The sequence below is a fragment of the Rhamphochromis sp. 'chilingali' genome (assembly GCF_963969265.1).
Source record: "Rhamphochromis sp. 'chilingali' genome assembly, chromosome: 4".
NCBI classification, from domain to species: Eukaryota; Metazoa; Chordata; class Actinopteri; order Cichliformes; family Cichlidae; genus Rhamphochromis; species Rhamphochromis sp. 'chilingali'.
The window spans coordinates 8226102-8245844 of NC_137948.1; the positions used below are offsets into that span (position 1 = coordinate 8226102).

Below are 19743 nucleotides of genomic sequence, written 5' to 3' on the forward strand. Positions count from 1 at the left end.
AACCCATTTAAAGTTGGCACTTTGCAAAAGTGTGAAGTGTGGAAATTTTGGTACGTGACACCTTGCATTAAACCAAATTTCAGCATAGTTGTCTTATATTCAGATTGCAAGTTAGCCAAAATATCAGTCTTGGGAACTCAAGTGTGCCATACTCAATAGAGTGCTGCTTGTGTGATAAGACACTGAATTCAGTATGTTGTTGTTTAAGAGCCCAAGGATGTCTGGTGTTGGGTACACAGAGTCCCTGAAGCACCTAGCACCAACTGAAAGCATAACTAAAGGACTGAAGGGAAAAGCTAAAAGAGCAATTTTTCATTCTTTGAGCTACAGTCCAGATCTGAAGACCATGTGTGGGCAGTTTGCCATTTGTCTCTGTTGGATTTTCCTATCTTTTCTCCTGGATGCATCTCTGGCCTTTATTTCCAACATTTCAACTCAAAATCAGCATCCAAATGTGACTGTTGCTCAAGACCAGGATGGCACAGGCTGGGATTCACCATTTCTTCAGCTGGGAGCCAGTCTCCCATCCTTCTCACAGCCAATCCGTCCATACACCCTCATCACAAATGCTGACGACTACCACTACATGCCCAAAGTCAGACATCGCCAGCCTTCTCGCCTCCTGCGTCTTCTGGGATCCTCGTTTGACCCGTTTTGGATGTCTGTAGATCACCCTTTTGAGTCCCCCAAAGGAAGTCAGCCCACCCTTACCACCTTCAAAGAGAAATTTAACCTGCGTGTGTCTCCAGAACTGAGAAAGGCTTACGCAAAATATCAGCAGAAACTAGAGAAGGAGGCTGCAGAACTGGACCTCAGTTCTCTGCCATCAGATGCTGCCAATTCAGTCAGAGGATGGCTGGTGCGCTCAGCAACATGCAAATTACAGCACCAGTGGGTCGATCTGGGCCCAACCTTCTGGCCACGGTGGCTGCGGCAGACTGACTGTGAAGGGCCAGATGGAGGGCAAAGTTGCTCCTTTCCCAGTGGGATGAACTGCGTGCGAGCTCAAACAACACACATAAAGATTCTGGCTTGGCACTGCATTGAAGTCAGAGATGGAGATGATCGCTCCAGAAAATTGAGAGGTGAAAACTCTGATGGCAGTGCTCAGATGGGGACAGGTGAAACAAGGAAAAGATGTTTATGGAGACAAGTGCCTTATCCTGTGGTGACTGCATGCATGTGTTCATGTAAATGAATGTTTTTTATCACTGCAGACCGGCTTTTTTTCTGTGCACACTGTGTTTTTTATTATTTTGTTGATTTTCAGTGTTATAGTTGAAATGATCGAACATGGCTACTTTTAATTACTAAGACGATGCCGCTACCTGCTCTTTCATTTTCTCTGCTCTAAACTTTCAACATTTTTAGTACAAACTGGCTTAATAAATATTTAAGTAAATGTTTTACGTCAGTAAACTGCAATTTCTAAGGCGCTGAGTTTAGTGTAGTTCGTGCTACATTCATGTTTATGGTAAATTCGTGGATTGTGCATGTTTCTTCCAATTTTTCTTTTTCACTCTATTTTTGCACTTTCATATTCAAACAGTATCAAACATTTTTTGTTTACAGAGAACATTAAAAATGAAAGTGTTTTTGGTAACTCACTGTTGTGTTTGATTGATTGATCATACTTGACAGTATTAATTGAAGATATATACTAATCATTCTAAATTCAAAATCTACATAAACCTGTTTCTAGATGACTTCCTTGCAAACTATTCTAATGTACACATGCGCATGAATATAATATGAATAAAATATAATTGTCAGTGCCTATGTGATTCCTTGTCTTCTTCTGTCAAAAATTAATAGTGTCTTCAATATTAAAACTACCAAATGTCGTACAACCCTGCGGCAGTGTGAAACCTTGCGTGGATCAAAACTCCGAGGAGCAGTGAATGCATCAACTGTGGATACGTCTTTGCGTAACTCCTGAGCTGTACGTCGCTGACTGTACACATACAAGATGGCAGCTTTGGTGGAAGACGAATTTGAAGATGCGCCCGATGTGGAGCCGTTAGAACCAACTCTGAAGAATATCATCGAGCAGAAATCTTTGAAATGGATATTTGTGGGTGGGAAGGGTGGCGTTGGTAAAACGACATGTAGGTAAGTTGATTAAAATGCTAAATTGCCTCCGGATACTGACTCGGCTTGAGCGGCTGGCTAGCATTAGCCGTTACCATAAGTTGACGTTGATCATTGTCCGAAAATGAATTGCGTGGGTAATTTTCCCACGACGAGATTAGACTGGTGTTAAATTTCTACCTAAAGACGCGCTAGCATCAAAGAAAAGTGACTGTTATGTTTTAGATTTGAGTAAGGAGTCCTTTCGCCGGGCAGTTTGGTAGCTGTGAAGCGCAGTGAGCAGCTAACGTTAGCAGCTGACACATGGATTCACGACTTTCTCAACACCTTCAGTAATCACCGTATAAGCCATCATCAATAACCTGCTGCTAATGTTACCTGTTCTTTTACTTCACCCAGAGTTAAAGGAGACTCCAGAGTTAGGCTGTCAAGCCCGTATTATCATATCTTTATTCATAACAAGAAGAAAAAAATATGAATAAATGCGATTCCAAATGAACGTGGATCTAGTCTGTAGCGGACTTATTTCAAACAAGATAACTAACAAAAATCTAATGTGTCAAACAAATATGTACATCACATCAGAGCAGCCACGATAACATTGCGCATAGATCAACCGCATATGCTATCCCTTAAGTTATCTACTGTGTTTCAGTTGGAATATAATTGCATGCGAAAGTTGCGTTCATCAAAGTAACTGGGGGAAGGTAATGTTCACAAAGTGGAAATGGATTAGAATTTTACTTTGTGCTTTACACGGCATGCATGCACATGAAGGATTAAGAATTCAAAACATTGCGGATCTCATTGTTGGTCAGTTGCACAGCATTTCTTACATGCTTACATTGGGCACAAAATACTCTTAACAGGCTCTTTAAACACAAACCTGTCCCCTTTCCATGTCCTTCTGACAGCTGTAGTTTGGCTGTCCAGCTGGCTGCTGTTCGGGAGAGTGTGCTCATCATTTCCACAGATCCTGCCCATAACATCTCTGATGCTTTTGACCAGAAGTTCTCAAAGGTACCCACTAAGGTTAAGGGCTATGACAACCTCTTTGCAATGGTGAGTATATGTGTACACCTAACAGCTATTAAATGTTACAAGTGTGAGGTGCTGCTTGATGAGATTAAAAATTGAACTCAAATGTTTGCAAATATATTTTTTTCTGAGAAGCATGTTATTAATAATATTAATAACATTGATGAAGTCTATGAAACAACAATGAGCAAGCATCCACAGTACAAGGATTTTCTTATCCACATTTTCATCTTTGCATCATATTAAAGACTAACGTTTAGACAGAGTTTAAAAAGCACAGAGGGTTTGTTCATTCTGTTTTTGGAAAAAACAAGTTAGTGCATGAGATCACCATCTTTTCAGAGTCACGAGGCTAGCCAGTTCCACATGTGAGTCTCACAAGCACCACTGTGTAACAAACTCAATCACTGGAGGGCATAAAAACATTTGCAATCTATTTGAAGTGTTCTGATCTTAGGATTTGGGCATGTGTATACAGGAGATTGACCCGAGCTTGGGTGTGGCAGAGCTGCCTGATGAGTTCTTCGAGGAGGACAATATGCTCAGCATGGGCAAGAAGATGATGCAGGAAGCGATGAGCGCCTTCCCCGGCATCGATGAGGCTATGAGCTATGCAGAGGTCATGAGGTAGTTTTGTATTTGAGTTTTCTCGCAGCATGTCTGAAGTTTTAAGGACAGTTAGTGAGTGTTATACTTACCACTGTTGTTTGCCTGTATCTCAGATTAGTGAAGGGAATGAACTTCTCAGTGGTGGTCTTTGACACTGCCCCTACTGGTCACACACTGCGACTGCTTAACTTTCCCACGATTGTGGAGCGAGGTCTAGGCCGCCTCATGCAGATCAAGAACCAGATTAGCCCTTTCATCTCTCAGGTGGGTGCTGAGACGAGCAGATCGGTTCAAACCATTTTCATTATTCTGCACATAAAACATGATTTCTGATTAAATATATTCACTTTGTTGGCCTTTTTCTTTCTCCAGTGTTTTCTCTTTCTCTCTTCTCTTGTTTTCACTCACACTGTCCATCTCTTTTGCTGTTTCTAGATGTGTAATATGCTTGGTCTGGGTGACATGAACGCAGACCAGCTGGCCTCAAAGCTTGAAGAAACCCTGCCAGTCATTCGCTCAGTTAGTGAGCAGTTCAAAGACCCTGTAAGTCACATTTATATATTCTTATACAACTTTGGGATTTATATAGTAATAGCTTACTATTGATTTGATGATTGAGGGTAGAATTAACTGCCTTTTAACGGGAAGAGCCCTGTCTGGTGGAAATCAGGTTAAGGGAGGGTGCTCCTCTCTGATTTTATTATGTATATAAAAATGTGTTTTCTAGTTCTCTTACATTTGGGATCAACTGAAAGCTTTTCAGAGAGCCTTTAGAACAACTCGATAAAAGAAAATTACACTTGTCTAGCCTAAAAATAATAATGATCCCTGGACATTTTTTTTTCCTTCAGCCACTTTCTAATTTTGGCATTATTGTACAGATGAACCAGATGCAACATCATTGTCAGTTAAAGATGTAATTGCTTTAATGGTTGTAGTCTCCACCCACCCACGATGAATAAGCCTTTTCACACTACACTTCAGTCATATACTGTTCTAATGAGGTGCTGTGGTAGCTACATGCACACCCTCTGTAACAAGTCTTATCTGATGACAGAAGAAACTTTAGCTGGTTCGAGTGTCAATAGTGTGTGTGGATACAAGAGTTTTTTTTGGAGTGACTCACTGTGCACAGCGGCCTGTTGCACATGCATGTATCCCTCTTATCAAGCCCTCTTTATACTATTTTGTCATTAGGACAAAAGAAGTTTCGACAACAGTTTCACCTTTTTATTATTTTCTTTTAAAATTCTAACTCCACCCCTGTTGAGCCCTAATAGCTAGTCTGTTTTACTTGACTGCTTTAGGTTTTGTTGTTCCTTTTGATTTTGTTCTTTGATGGGAACTCATCTACCTGTTTAGACAAAATATTTAATGTAAATAACGAATTCAGTATTTGGAGGAAATTTGAGCTTCATGAAGTCATATTAATAGTTTTTATCTATGTGTGTTGTGACGCACCTTCCTCTCACCCTTCAGGAGCAGACCACCTTCATCTGTGTGTGTATTGCTGAATTTCTGTCACTTTATGAGACAGAGCGGCTGATTCAGGAACTGGCCAAGTGCCGCATCGACACGCACAACATCATTGTCAACCAGCTCGTTTTCCCTGATGCAGACAGGCCGTGTAAAATGTGTGAAGCCCGCCATAAAATTCAGTCGAAATATTTAGACCAGGTATGAATCAGGAGAAATGGGAAAGTTTATTTACAATATTTACAGTTCAAAGTCACACAAGTTTATTGGTGGTTTGTCTTCTGCCCACAGATGGAAGATCTTTACGAGGATTTCCACATAGTCAAGTTACCTCTACTGCCCCATGAAGTTCGAGGTGCCGACAAGGTCAACACGTTCTCTAAGCAACTTCTGGAACCCTACAAACCCCCAAACAAGTGATGTCCTGCCCCCTCGCAGGGCCGCCTCCTCTCCCCCCATTCTACAGACACAGCTCTGCAGTCTGAGTTATCCTCCTCTGAGCTCCATCCCCAGCAAGCCTCAAATCCTGCAGCAACAGCCTCAAGACGATCCATTCAGTCCTCAACACGGTATCTTCACAGCACGGTTACAGCGAGACACCCGCCTGCATTGAAGGGTGCCCCACCCCCCACGACATCACAAGTAAACCCATAGAGAAGCTGCATTATTTTTGGAGATAAGATGGTACATATGCGTGCCGCCTTACTCTCACTTCACCTTCTCTTGTCTTCATATCCACTGTGGCAGTTCCTACTTTAAGCATTTAACTTTTTCTCGACAGAAGAATTGAAAAATCGTCCCCTCCTCCCCCACACCCTGTGCAGTGTCCGGCCTCAGTTGTGAAAACAAAGTGTTTCCAGTGACAGTGCTGTGTGTTTGAGGAGAAAACAGCTTTCAGATGGTTGATGTTTATGACTTGTTTATTCTGTGTGATTCATGGTGACTGTGTGTCTTCTTCCATTTGATTTGCAACTTAAAAATTCAAACAAACTCGTGTATCACACTTTTTCCATCCAGATTTCTATATTCAGGTTGTGGTGGTGGCAGGGAAATAAAAAAGAAAACACTAAAAAAAACCCAGGAAGACAGCTTGTGTGGTCTTTAGTTACAGCCTTGTTATTGCAACCAAAACAAACTGAAACAAAACAAATTTGAGTGTCTTTTACCATTTATCAGATCATTAGATGACAATAATGAGAACATCAGTCAGATTTATTGTTTTCTATCCATAAAGGACACTAGTTGCTTTGGTTGGTATGTGGAGGAAGGTTGCAGTTTTATTTGATGTGACTGGTGATGTTTGAGCTGGAAGCTAAAGCTGTTGGGCACTGCTGATCTCCCTGTTCATGTTCCTATACAGCGCTCATAAACTCATCCAGTGTGTTTCTGTCAAACCTGTGTCCATCCTGTTGACTGAGAACTATATGGGAACACCATTGAAAGATATTAGTAGCCTTATTCAGCGCTTTGTTAATTAAAATACATATTGAATGTCACTTGATCAAATGTTAAATGAATGGTGAGGTGAAGGAAATTTAAAGCATCCTTTCCCTTTTGATTGAATATCAGATTCCTGGCTGCCTTGATTGGTGCTTCCCAAGTGAAACATAAATAAATAACAGGATAGTGCACTCTCAGTTAAAAGCTCCATTTCCCCTCTCTGTCACGGACAGTTTTTGAGTTGGTAAGAATCTGTTTTCTATAGATTTTCCTTAAATTATAATGTCAGTGTTGATTAAAACAAACTTGCCTCAGCTGAAAGTCTTTCATGGTCATTTCTTTTTCATCTGCGTGCCAGTTGAATTAATCGTTTAATTGGAGGGGACTGAAGCAAATTCTTGCGTGCGCACAGACCACCAAACTGAGCAGTGTGCAGATCGGCTCCGACAGAGCATGAAGCCCCATTTAACCTTCCAACAAAGCAGTTCAGGAGCAACATAAAAGCCTCCCACTGAAAAGAACACAAAAGTGGGAGGAAAAATGACACAAAATGACTATTGTATCAATGAACGCCAAGAAGTGTCTCAGTTTAAAGTGTGGTCGATAAGTCGTGTTGGGTACTTTGGAGACATGATTTTAAAAAAAGTCTCAAACTATATCCAGGTGCGGAGCTCCACTCCACTGATATCTCCTTATTACAGTACAACTAAGTTTAAGAAAAGTGGAGGAAGCTTTGACATAAAATGCTCCTTTAAGATGATATGAGTATCTTAAGATGTTTGTTATTTAAGCTGCAGCACGCAGTAATTACTGATCTGTAACTGGAAAATTGGGTGATTTTCTTTCGTATCACTTAACACGAAACTTTGCCATGGTTCACTTGCTATTGTTGCATAATTTTCTACTGTACTGCACGGTCCTGTGCGCTCCTGGTGCCCCGGCGCTGCGGCCTGTCGCTTGTGTTCCATCACCTAGCCCCGCTCTCCCGGTCGGGGGTCGCGTTAACGAGCTCCTCCTTCTCGTTTCGGGGATTTACCCCGGGGCGCACTGACCACTGGACGCACTGAGGAGGCACGTAGGATTACTGCCACGCAGCCGAATGAGCTTCAACTTAACGGAGCCACTTGATCACAGGCTTCCGAGCTCATTGAAAAAACAGCACAGAACAAGGCAAATGGAAGACGGTACTACTAAATGAAAATATGAATTCACTTATCCAGAGGTGCCAATTACGCACAGGGGATGCGCTGAACATTTCAGCAAGCTAAATCACAACAAAAGGTAAGTAGATGTTTTTGTTTTTTTTAAATAACTACAATCAATAACTAGAAATAAAAACTTTTTTTGTGAGATCATGTTCTCATTGTCTCTGGCTCACCTGAGTTTAGCTGTTTCTTCCAAACAGCTGTTTTTTTTTTTTTTTTATTCTGGAGACTTGTAGATCTTCTGTCACTGATGACGGTCACATACACGGCTAGAGTTGCAAACGCCCGATTCTGTGGCTTCTCCAAGCTGCTCTGGGCCTGGAAAGGGAGCATCTACAAGGTGTTATATAAAGAATTCCTGGCTTTCTTTGCCATGTATACCGCCATCAGTATTACTTACAGGTGAGAAAGGAGGATTGCTTTATCAGTGCTTTGATCCATTCATCATACTAAACTTTGGAAAACTTTTCCTCTGTTGTTTTTAGATTTTTCCTGTATGATGACCAGAAAAGGTATTTCGAAAAGCTGGCAATTTACTGCAATCACTATGCCAGTCTCATCCCCATGTCTTTTGTACTGGGTAAGCTAATGATCACCTTTTTGCTGTCTCCCAGATCTTTTTCACTTTTATGATTTACTCCTGATGTTTGCATCCAGAAAATAGGAATAGTTTGCTAAATAGGACAAGGCTCATGTTTTATAGATTTTTGTCAGCGATCCTCAGCTCTAGACATCGAGACCCTTGTTTCATGGGTTTGTAGCTTCTAGAGTTACATATCTGCTGTTTGTAATTGAAGGTTTGATTATGCAAATATTAGAATAATGTTTTTAAAAAGAGATCTACACATTTTTAACAGTGATAATAGCAGATTTTTGTGTGGGTCTTAAAAACCCTTTAGTGCATTTACTACATGAGGGATTTTCAGTTTACAGACTCCGCTTTTGTTGAAGTTCATCCGTCCTTGCACTGTTTGCATGTTTCGTTGGTTTTACTTTGTGGATGTAAATCACCTAATTATTCTTATGCATCCTGTGAGTCATTAGTCAAGGTTACTGGTTCTCTATTGGGATCCATCGGGCTTAACAAGACTTTATGTTCAATGCTGTGAAAAAGTATTTGCCTCTAATTTTTAGTTTTTTGGATATTTGTCAGATCATCAAACAAATTTTATCATTAGACAACGATATCCTGAGTAGATGGAATTGCTGCTGTGTTTCCGATCATTGTCCTGGTGCATAATCTGAGTGTGTTTGATCTTCAGGACATGAACTGATGGCTGAGCATTCTCCTTCAGGATTTTCTAGTAGATATCAGAATTCGTGGTACCGCAAGTAATGGCAACTATGACTACTATGTTTGACTGTTAATAAGTGCTGTGTTAGTTTTACATCATTAAACCTTCCAAAAAGTTCAACTTTTGTCTCATCAGTCCACAGAATACTTTCTAAAAGTCCTGTTTTTTTTGGGGGGGGTTTTTGGCAAATGTGAAAAAAGCGTTTGTGTTGTTTTTGGTCAGCAGAGAATTTCTCTTTGAAACTCTTCCATTAAGGCCATATATTTGCCAGTCTTTTATTTTAATTCACTGGCTGCCCATTTCTTTTAGGATTAATTTTAAAATGATTTTATTTGCATTTAAAGCCTCCATGGCCTAGCCCCATCTTATCTCTCTGAGTTGCTACAGCATTATATGCATAAGCTTAGAGGAGATCGTACTTTTGCCGTAGCAGCTCTAAAACTGTGGAACAATCTGCCTTTAGAGATTAGACAGGCCTCTTCTCTGCCTGTTTTTAAAACACTTCTGAAAACCCACCTCTTCACCCTGGCCTTTGACTCCTTGTGAGATGTTGTTTTTTCTTTTCTTTTTTATTTAAGTTGTTGTTCTTTACATGTCATTTTGAGCTCTTTGGTGATCCTGGTTGAGTTGTCAGTGCACTTTAGGAATAGTTTTGGTAGGATGGCCACTCCTGGGAAGGTTCACCACTGTTCCAAATGTTCTCCATTTGTGGATAATGACTCTCACTCTGGTTCACTGGAGTCCCAAAACCTGTGTAATCCTTTTCAGATTAATAGACATCAGTGACTTTGTTTCTCAGCTTTAGATTTTTAGACCACGACCTGATGTGTTTCTGTTAAGATCTTTTATCCTATTTCACTTTGTCGGGTAGATTATATTATATGATTTCTTGATTTAGCAGGTCTAGCGGTAATCAGACCTGGGTGTGGGTAGTGAAAGTGAACTCAGTGTTTCAAAAACGTGGTTAATCGCAGTTAATTCATGATTTAACATGAGTTGGGTTACTTTTTCACATAGGGCTGGATAGGTTTGGATTAGCCACTCAGGAAGGGGGCAAATACTTTTTCACAGCACTGTAACAGTAAACTCAAACCACTTGACATCCTTTAGGCCCCTTTATGGACCTTACAAGATAGCATATGATCTCATGTTTTTTAAAAGTTCCAGTTTTTTACTTAGATCTTCAGTAGTAATCATCTGTCCACTGCTGTTTGCAGGTTTCTATGTGACCCTGGTGGTGAACAGGTGGTGGAACCAGTACACCAGCATCCCACTCCCTGACAGACTCATGTGCGTCCTGTCAGGCGGCCTCCAGGGGAGCGACGAGCGAGGTCGTCTGCTGAGGCGCACCATGATGCGCTACGCCAGTCTGTCAGCCCTGCTCATCCTCCGCTCTGTCAGCACTGCTGTCTTCAAACGTTTCCCCACCATGGACCACGTGGTAGAAGCTGGTAAGAAGGATGGTGAAGGAGGGAAGATGGTGATGGGAGTGGTGTGGGTCTATTCTTAGCTGTTAATGTAAAATAGCCATTCACTCGCTGATGCTGATGATGAGTATCAGTGATCAGATGTTTCCCAGGCTGTAGTCAAGAAGTGACCCAAAGTGTTTTAGCCCAGTCACACACAAATGACTCTCCTGCTTTGATTTACAATGTGAAGTTATTTCACAGAGTCACAAACAATTCTCAGAGATTTGAACAGCGTCAGAAGACTATGTTTGTTTTCTGAAGCAGTTCTTTGTGACTATTGTCTATGAATCCTCATCCCAGTTTCTTGCTGTTATTTAAACTGAAGTCTTACATAATAAACAAGTCCGGTTTTGGTCCATGCAGGATTCATGACAAGAGATGAGCGAAAGAAGTTTGAGGGTCTCCACTCTCCATATAACAAGTACTGGATTCCCTGTGTTTGGTTCACCAACTTGGCTGCTATGGCTCGCTGCGAGGGCAGAATCAAAGACAATCACACTCTCAAACTACTGCTGGAGGTACAGCAGAATTAAAGTTGTGTTTTGGTGGATATGCAGGCTTAGATATGCATTCACACAGACAGCTAGTTTCTTTATTTGTGTGTGAACAGGAACTGAATGCATTCAGAGGGAAGTGTAGCATGCTGTTTCATTATGACATGATCAGTGTTCCTCTGGTCTACACTCAGGTAAGTGCTGACTATTATCGCACTGCTATTAACTCTTACACACATCTTTAATTAAACTATGATTTTCTTTCACACAAACATTTTTTTTTACATTAGGCTTTTGTTTCAATTTTATTCACTGATGTCAAAGAAATGACTGCGATTGCTTCCAGCTGAAGTGACAAAAACTTACAGGTGAAAGACTGCATCTCTCAAATTGTAATTGTTCAAATATAAATAATAAATTAGTCCCTAGTGACAAGTCATGTACATTCATTTGAAATAAAAAGTTTTCACAGCACTCTATGCAGTCTCGTGAAAAACTAAGTACATCCTGTGATTTAGTAGCTTGTAGATCGACCTTTTAGCAGCAGTAACTCAAAGTAATTATTTTCTGTATGACTTTATCAGTCTTTCAATGTTCATTGCTTCAGTTGTTTTAGATAGATGACTTCACATTTGACTCTATAACATTTGGTGCACAGGGGAGTTTATGGTCAACTCAATGATTAGAAGGTGCACACGTCCTGTGGCTGGAAAATAAGCCCAAAACACCAATGTGCTTCACATATGATATGAGGCGCTTATGCTAATATGCTGTGCTTGGTTTTCATTAAATGTGGTACTGTGTGTAATGTCCACCGGACATTGTTCTGGGAGTCTTATGGTTTCTTTCAGGTGTAACTTAAGTCATGTTGCCATGTTCGTTAGAGAGGAGAGGCTTTCTCAAGGGGAAGCTTCCAAACAAACCATACTTGTTCAGTCTTTTTCTAATTGTACTACCATGAACTTGAACACTGAGCGCTAACTGAGGTCTGTAGAGTCTGAGATGTTGTTCAGAGTCTAATTCTTGCAATTTGTCTGAGCGCGACACACTCTAACCATGGGATGAATTTGCTGGGATGTCCACTCCTGGAATGATTGCGGCATTGTGTTAACACTTACCTGAATGCTTCAGACTGGCAAACTGCTAAAACCTCTGCTTGTACAGAGGTGGTCACACTTGTTGATTATCATTTCATTAAGTGCATTTGATTAGCAACACCTAGCTGCTACTTATCCTCTTATTTCCAATGGAAACAGTAAGGACGTACTTAGCTTTTACAGTGATTTTTATAAAAAGTAATAATTTTAACTAATAAAACAAATCTATAACTACAGCTGCATTCTAGAGCTTTGTGATATATAGGATCAAACATGCAACAATCAAAAATAAGTAACCAAAAAGACTTATTTACTGTGTTAGTGTTTATAAGTACATAACTTAATTAAGGAATATGGCTCAGTGTATTTGTATGCAGCTATTAAATAAATTTTTGATTAGTCAGATTGCATTTGTTGATGTTCACATAAACTGTCTTTAATAAACACTTAATCTGTTGTAAATGTAAAATAAAATAAGTGTATTTTAGTGCTTATTTTTGATCATTTTAGTATTGTAATGATAAAAAAGAGGTTAAAGAAAAGCTGCAGAGTAAACCACAAAACCACCTAAATCCATCTGTCCCTCAGGTGGTGACTTTGGCCGTGTACAGTTTTTTCCTGGTGTGTCTAATTGGTCGCCAGTTCCTGGACCCCAGTCAAGGTTATCCAGGTCATGACCTTGACCTCTATGTGCCCATCTTCACTCTACTGCAGTTCTTCTTTTATGCAGGCTGGCTCAAGGTCAGATTTAGGCTTACAGCACATTTATTCCCTGTTTGATTCTAAAAAAAAAAAAAAAAAAGTAACACATGGAGAGTTATTGTGGGTTTTTTTCATATTTTATGTTTTGTTCTGAAGGTTGCTGAGCAGCTGATCAACCCTTTTGGAGAAGATGATGACGACTTTGAGACCAACTGGCTGATAGACAGAAACTTCCAGGTTTCTTAATGCTCTTTTTCTGATCTTGTAGCAATCAACTTCTCAGGGAGGAACTTTGTGGCCTCATTATCAAATGCAGCTTCTTCATTGTTTTGTTTTTTAAATTTCTCCTCCATATCTCTGGCCTACTATAATGACACTGTGGCAGTTATTGTAATCTGTTTTAAATGTTTTCAGAGAGCGACCATCAGGTAAAATTTGTTTCTGTTGTGCTTGCTTGATTTTAATTGGACTTTTTTTCTTATTGTGGATACTTATTATGTGTGCATCTCTTTGCATTTCATTCTGTAGGTTTCCATGATGGCTGTGGATGAGATGTATGGAGATTTGCCGATGATGGAGAGAGACCGTTACTGGAATGACTCCAATCCCCGTCCACCCTACACCGCAGCCACTCTCTTCGTCCTGCGTAAGCCCTCGTTCCAGGGGTCCACTTTTGACATGGCGTAAGTTTTACATTACCTTCTCATTGTACGTGTACTTCCTTTGTGACTTTGACACCTTCAACTGGATTCCCCCCTCATGGTGGGAAAATTTCAGTTGTGAAAATGAAAGTAATGCACCTAAATTAAATCAAGTACTTTGACGTAGTTAGGGCTGAGAAATGGTAAAACCTGTTCCCCAGAGGAAGGCTGAAAACGCAAAACACAACTCTGAACATGGAACATAAATTGCTGTATCGCTTGACAGGATTCCTAAAGAGGAGATGCACTTCCAGCCTCTGGAAGATATTGCTGAGAACTTGGAAGAGTCAGGAACTCGCCATCCTAACATGGCTCTCTTCAACCGCCTTCTCAACTCAGCCCCATCACCGACTGGCCTAATGGGAGGGGCCCTTCGACGCACCTCAGCACAGCTCCAGAGACAGCGCCACTCCCCCGGCATTGACCAGTACAACAGCGATGATGAAGACGAGGACAGCTGTAAAATAGGTAAAGCGGGGTCTCTGCCATCAGGGCTCGGGCAGGAGACACAGAGCACTGTGTGCAGTTTTAGGGATGAGAAGAGTGCCAGAACGCCTTTGCTGGAGATTCAGTTTGGGTCTGAGCAGGACAGGCCAGGAGAGCAACCTGCCATCAAGGAGAGGAAAGAGTTGAGTAGAGTGGAGAGTAAGTGCAACGAAGAGCACCAGATTGGGGAAGAAGAAGGGAAAGGAGAGAGCGGAGAGACAACCAGAGCTCCAGTGTCTCTGCTTCCTCCCCCACCTAAGTCCTCCAGAGAGAAGTCTTCTCGACCATACTCCTCCATTCCCATCACCTCGAGTCACCCCTCTGCTCTCCTCTTTCACCCAGCTGCCCACTCTAGTCTGGAGCTCTGCAGCTCCCAGCCAGCTATCAGTCACAACAAAGCTGTGTCCACCCCCAAACCTCCCTTGGGAGGAAACAAAATGTCCTTCCTCACTGTGCCGTCCTTCAGTGAACCTCAGCGTTTTCGCAGTGTGAGCATGGGGTCAGAGCTCACAGGGTCTTAGGTGGACAGTTGGTAGGTTCACATGAACTTGCGATGGTTTGAAAATATAAGGCTTGATGCAGTGCATGCTTTCAGAAGTGAAGTTAGTCACTGAAGTGGGACTTTCAGTCTTACTAGTTAGTAGCACCTTCGCGGCCACAGTTTTTGGAAATTAGTTTAGTACATAAAGCACTCTGATTTTGTCATGCAACTTCTGAAGTTTGGCTTTCAACGATGATCTGTAATTAGTTTCAAAAATCAAAAGGAAGAGAGGGATAGGAAATATGAATAACACTATGTTTTGATATGTTTAAAGGAATACGATGACCTTTGGAAATCCATGTTTGTCTGAGATAGAAAAAATCTATTTAAGTTTGATCATTTTGAATTACTGTAACCGGAAGCAGGTGGAAAATTATTGTTATTTCTATCATTTTTAAAAGGGAAGAGCTCAGAGTAATCTGGATGCTGCATCTTGATAGTCGATGAGAGATAGCAGATTTTATTTTAGAGTTGTAAAACTTAAAACTTTTAACTTTAACCAAAGTTTATTCTGAAAAGAAAGCAAAATGCATGCGTGACACAGTTTTCTATGTTCATCTAATTCATCTTGATTATTTAAAAAAGTAAATACATACACATTTATGACTTATTGTTTTCATTTTCTACTACTTATTATAATATATTCATAATAATAATATTGGCTTAAATTAATTAACACAATAATTCAACAAAAAATTATACATTTGATACACTGTTTCAACAGACCAATGAATGAGTATCTAAAAACACATGTATAGTTATAATATAGCTACAACACTGTTATCTAGGGGTGGGTTCTTATAATCGATTCATCGATTAAAATCGATTCTGGCTTGGATAACGTAAAATCGATTCATTAAAATCCTGAATCGATTTTTTAATATAAATTTATTTTGCCCAAAATGCCAGAATCTCAGGTGAAATCTCACAAAATTTCAAGAACCACCAAACAGTTAAGACAGTAAATGAGAGCAGGAACACGGATTCTGCACAAAGACTTAAACACACAGCGGGACCCGCGGATCAGAATCAGTTAGATGTCGCTTTTCTCACAGTCGGGGCTGAAAGCCGACAGCTCGCTGACTCTGATCTGTCGGCGGGTCTGCGCTTTGTGTGCACGCCCTTTATGCGCCGATTCTAAAGCTGTTAGTTTGATCTCTCTCCAAACAATATTGACCGAACCAGCAGCAAAAGAAGATCCAAACGCTTCACATAAACATCGTCATGAATTCACTCAGACTTTTACTGTTTTGCTTCCACTGCGATGCACAGCTCTCTCTCTGTACTTCAAGAACAGTTTCCCTTTCTTCATTATTCGCTTGCTTGTTATGCACAAGTCTACTGTTGTTTACAGGCTGTCGGCCGCTGTTTTTTCCCTTTTACATTCTTCCGAAAAGAAAACCTCATTTCTGCTGTTCAATACTGAACAAATTTAAACTTTTTAAAATTATTCAAAATGCAAAACACTGTGTCTCTAATAAAACCGCTGTAACTTCAGAGGTGATGTTCATATGTTGATTAATGGTTTTCTTTCGTTTTTGATGTACTGCAGAATATTTTTATAAAATCCCAGGCCAGGAAAATCACCTTCATGTTTTTCTGTGTTTTATCCTCAGCTACTTTGACACAAAGGCCTCTGCTGTGATGCTCACACCTGTGATAAAGTCTTGCGTGTGTCAGCTTCCTTTTTATTGATACAAAAATATGTAAATGTACTGATCTGAATTATAATATTTCTGACTGTCAAAATTTCCCAGATTTAAATCGAATCGAATTAAATCGAATCGTGGATCGAATCGATTTGGGGCCTTGTGAATCGGAATTGAATCGATTCTAGAAATCAGTGACGATACCCAGCCCTACTGTTATCTGCAAGTGCCAAATGTACAGTCTGTACCAACAGTGACCAGCAGGGGGCGATAGCAGCAAACAAAAAACAGCACAGGCACAGAAGTCAGTTAAAAGAAAAGTCAAAGTACTTAAGCAAGCCTCACACAGGCTTTGCTCCTACAAGAGGATACAATATTTTTCACATTTCAAACTAAGGGATGTTAACTACAGTTTCTCCCGTCACGAATCACCATTTCGATCATGTCTAACAGTTGCCTCAGAGCTATATCGGCTCTTTGGATTAATAAACTACATTTTTAACATCTAATAAAATGGAACTGATTTGGGAGTATGGGTTGCCCAGAGCCAAAACAAGACTAAGGAGCAATCATTTTAGGTGGCTTGGTTGATTTATAGGCAGTGAAAGACTTATTATGGGTGGAAAAGAGGAGTGCAAAAGGTCACCTCAGTAAAGTGGGAAGTGGGAGTTGTTTGGTCGCTCATATTTTTAGATTCGTATTGATGCTGGCTCAGTCTGATCTTCTTAGAAGCAAAGGAGATGGGTAAATAACAAAAACAAGAAACAAACAGTGATATTGTTTAATCCATGCAATCACTTGTGGACTTGTTTTTAAGTTAGTGTTATCCTCAAAGCCATTCTTCTTAACTTTTATGTATGCTTTCTGAACAGTACTGCAGTACTCGTAATGCTTTGCCAGGCTGCCAGGATCCATTTCCCCTCTTCTTCCTGTCTGGGCCTTGTTTAATAAATCTGTGACACTTAAAATCAATTTAGAGAAACAAGCAGATACGAGCTCACCTCTGAGATAGATGCCTTTGTGCAGACTTGCCTCTGCATTGCTGCTCATTATTTCAGACGGATCAAAGACAAATATGAGCAGAATATAACCAAAATGCAACTGCATGTCTGACCCAATGACACAGCAGAAGGCCCATGACCTACCCTCATCACAGCTCAGTGCCGCTCTCGGCTGTTTTGGAGCAGAAGACCTTACGTACAGAACAATATGGAGAGGTTCTCCGAAGTGTTCTGCACTCCTCTCCAAAGTCAAGGATCCCATCCTGCTGATCTGGGGACATTCACTCAGTCCCTCGGGAGGGGATTAGTGCAGTGACACAACACAATAAGCTTGACACACGTGGAAATAAATAGGGTATAAAGCTGCGCGTCATAAAGTGTTATCAGCACAAAAGTTACGACCTGGAAAACAATGCTAATAAATTGATGTTAGAGATTGAGACTGAATCTTTTTATGAGCTGCATCATGTCGCAACAATCTGATGTTTCTACAAAGAGCTGGCACTTACTACGGTTACACAGACAAACATGTTTGTTTGTCTGTGTAACTGAAGTTTCAGTGACCCAAAAATTCTGTAATTCCCCTCATTATCACTTGACCAGCATCAAAGGCCAGCAGTATCTGCATATCAGGGAACATCAAGAAACACAGAAACTGTCCGGCCACATGTGGCTATACTTTTGTACTGAAGCCCTCTTTTGTCAGTCTCCCAGAGTCAGTTTTTACAAAGGTCAACCCATTCCAGTCTTTGTGCTGGCTTCAGGGGAAATGTGGTTGATGCTTCTGTCATTAAGTGTGAAAACATGAGTGTGGGGGAGGATTTCAAAGAAGTGTGCATTTCTCTGGAACCAGGAGAACTGAGGTCAGCAAGCAGGCTTACTGAAACTATCTCAGTAAGCCTAAGACTCAGAGCTGCTCTGCCGTCCAACAATCAGCCCATATTTACCACATAGTAGTGTGTGTTTGCACACTTCAGTACTCACACTGTTTATATGTGTTTGACACTGTGTAGTTTCAGTTTATGGACTTTGTGGAAAAAGAAGCGTGTTCCTGAAACAGAAAAAAGCAAAAGAAACAAAAAATGTGGGAAGAAAGGAAACTTTCACAAGATAAGCTTCTTGGAATATGAAACCTGTGAATGTTTACTTTGTTATGACAGATGTGGATCACAAGACCACAACAGACACAAGAAATGCTGCAGATTCCTGTTAGTTAGCATTGCTTGAACATCAGTTGTGAAAGCTTCCTCCTACTTACTTCAATTTCTGCTTCATCACAGTCAGTTTCCTCGCATCAGCTTACCCATACCAAAACCTATAAATATAAAAACACTCAAGTTAACGGAAATTCTTATTTATTCCATCTATATTTATAGCTTTCACTATAACTCGATCGGGAATGATACACCGATACACTTTAGTCCTGGGAACACAACACACAAGTCCAGCAGGTGTATTAAATATGAGTGGGTGGATGATCAGTGAGGCCAACCACAAGAAGACGGAGCTCCTAAACCGCTTTATTTCAAACTAAAACTGAAAGTGAGCACGCCCAAAATGTCAGTAATACGTTTACATTGCTCAGGAAAACGGTGTGTGTGAGCAAATATACTGTAAGTACAGTAGAGCAACTCTGGATCAGGAAGACGGGTTTTGAAATGTGGCAGCTTACAACAGACACTCATTGTCTGTGTTTTGTTTTCAAGTACTTGGGAAACCTGTCTGTCCACCGGACTGCTTGTGTTTCCTGTCCTGTTAGACTTTCCTGTAATTTTGGCAAAATCTCGGGGAGGAAATCGCTTTTGTGTTAAATGAAAACAACACAAGACAACACTAATAAAAAAAAACTGTTTAAATACAAAGAGAATATTAAATACACGTTATTGCCACTGAAAGAACTTTCTGAGCTGCAGTGTCTTCATGATTATAATAGATAGTAAAACACACACACACAGACACGTGAATGCATGCACACATTAAAAACAAGTTGTTAATATGGCAGCAACAATATTTTTATTGATTTGATTTTCCAGTGAACTGTGCAGACACTCCGTTTACTACCTCAGCAAAGTCTAACGTCCTCTTTCAACTGCGTAAACACACATGTGACTGCAGTCAGTGTTTGTTGTACCGTTTCTACCCTGTACTTTCACATTTGTTTTTGTCTGGTGTGCATGTGTGTGTGTGTGTTTCGGGGCACTCCCTGTCTTACACGCCCTGCCTCGTGAAGCGGTAGCTTCTGTGCTTAAGGACTCGTCTGTCTCGTTCTCCCTGTGTGTGTCTGTCTATCAGCCCTGTCTGTTACAGACTGGTTGTCTCTCTCGTATCTTTTTGCTCTGTACCAACTTTGTTTAAACAGAACCACTCTATCAGTATCGTCTGTCAGAACAGAATGAACCTACTGTTTCTGAATGGTCTCCTTGACAGTGTGATGTTATCAAGATGAATG

The 19743-nt window shown here is 40.6% G+C and overlaps 3 protein-coding genes across 4 annotated transcripts; all 3 read left to right on the forward strand.

Annotated features, from left to right (window-relative positions):
* The first annotated feature begins 10 nt into the window (after nt 1-10).
* LOC308395707 (noggin-2-like) lies at nt 11-1838 on the forward strand. The gene has a single exon (XM_080880666.1). It carries the CDS (start codon nt 194-196, stop codon nt 1196-1198), a length of 1005 nt encoding a protein of 334 aa, XP_080736792.1. The 5' UTR covers nt 11-193; the 3' UTR covers nt 1199-1838.
* A 99-nt stretch (nt 1839-1937) lies between these two features.
* Nucleotides 1938-6968, forward strand: get3 (guided entry of tail-anchored proteins factor 3, ATPase). Its single transcript, XM_080880664.1, has 7 exons — nt 1938-2112; nt 3006-3153; nt 3608-3756; nt 3852-4002; nt 4174-4281; nt 5218-5415; nt 5506-6968. The coding sequence occupies exons 1-7, from the start codon at nt 1970-1972 to the stop codon at nt 5632-5634; spliced, it is 1026 nt and encodes a 341-aa protein (XP_080736790.1). The 5' UTR covers nt 1938-1969; the 3' UTR covers nt 5635-6968.
* A 492-nt stretch (nt 6969-7460) lies between these two features.
* Nucleotides 7461-16736, forward strand: best2 (bestrophin 2). 2 transcript variants are annotated; one of them, XM_080880661.1, is made up of 9 exons: nt 7461-8261; nt 8345-8439; nt 10372-10605; nt 10987-11141; nt 11234-11311; nt 12803-12955; nt 13073-13153; nt 13445-13599; nt 13844-16736. In XM_080880661.1, exons 1-9 carry the CDS (start codon nt 8110-8112, stop codon nt 14622-14624), a joined length of 1884 nt encoding a protein of 627 aa, XP_080736787.1. In that variant the 5' UTR covers nt 7461-8109; the 3' UTR covers nt 14625-16736. The 2 variants fall into 2 exon arrangements, with proteins under 2 accessions (XP_080736787.1, XP_080736788.1); XM_080880662.1 differs by lacking the exon at nt 12803-12955.
* The last annotated feature ends 3007 nt before the right edge of the window (nt 16737-19743 follow it).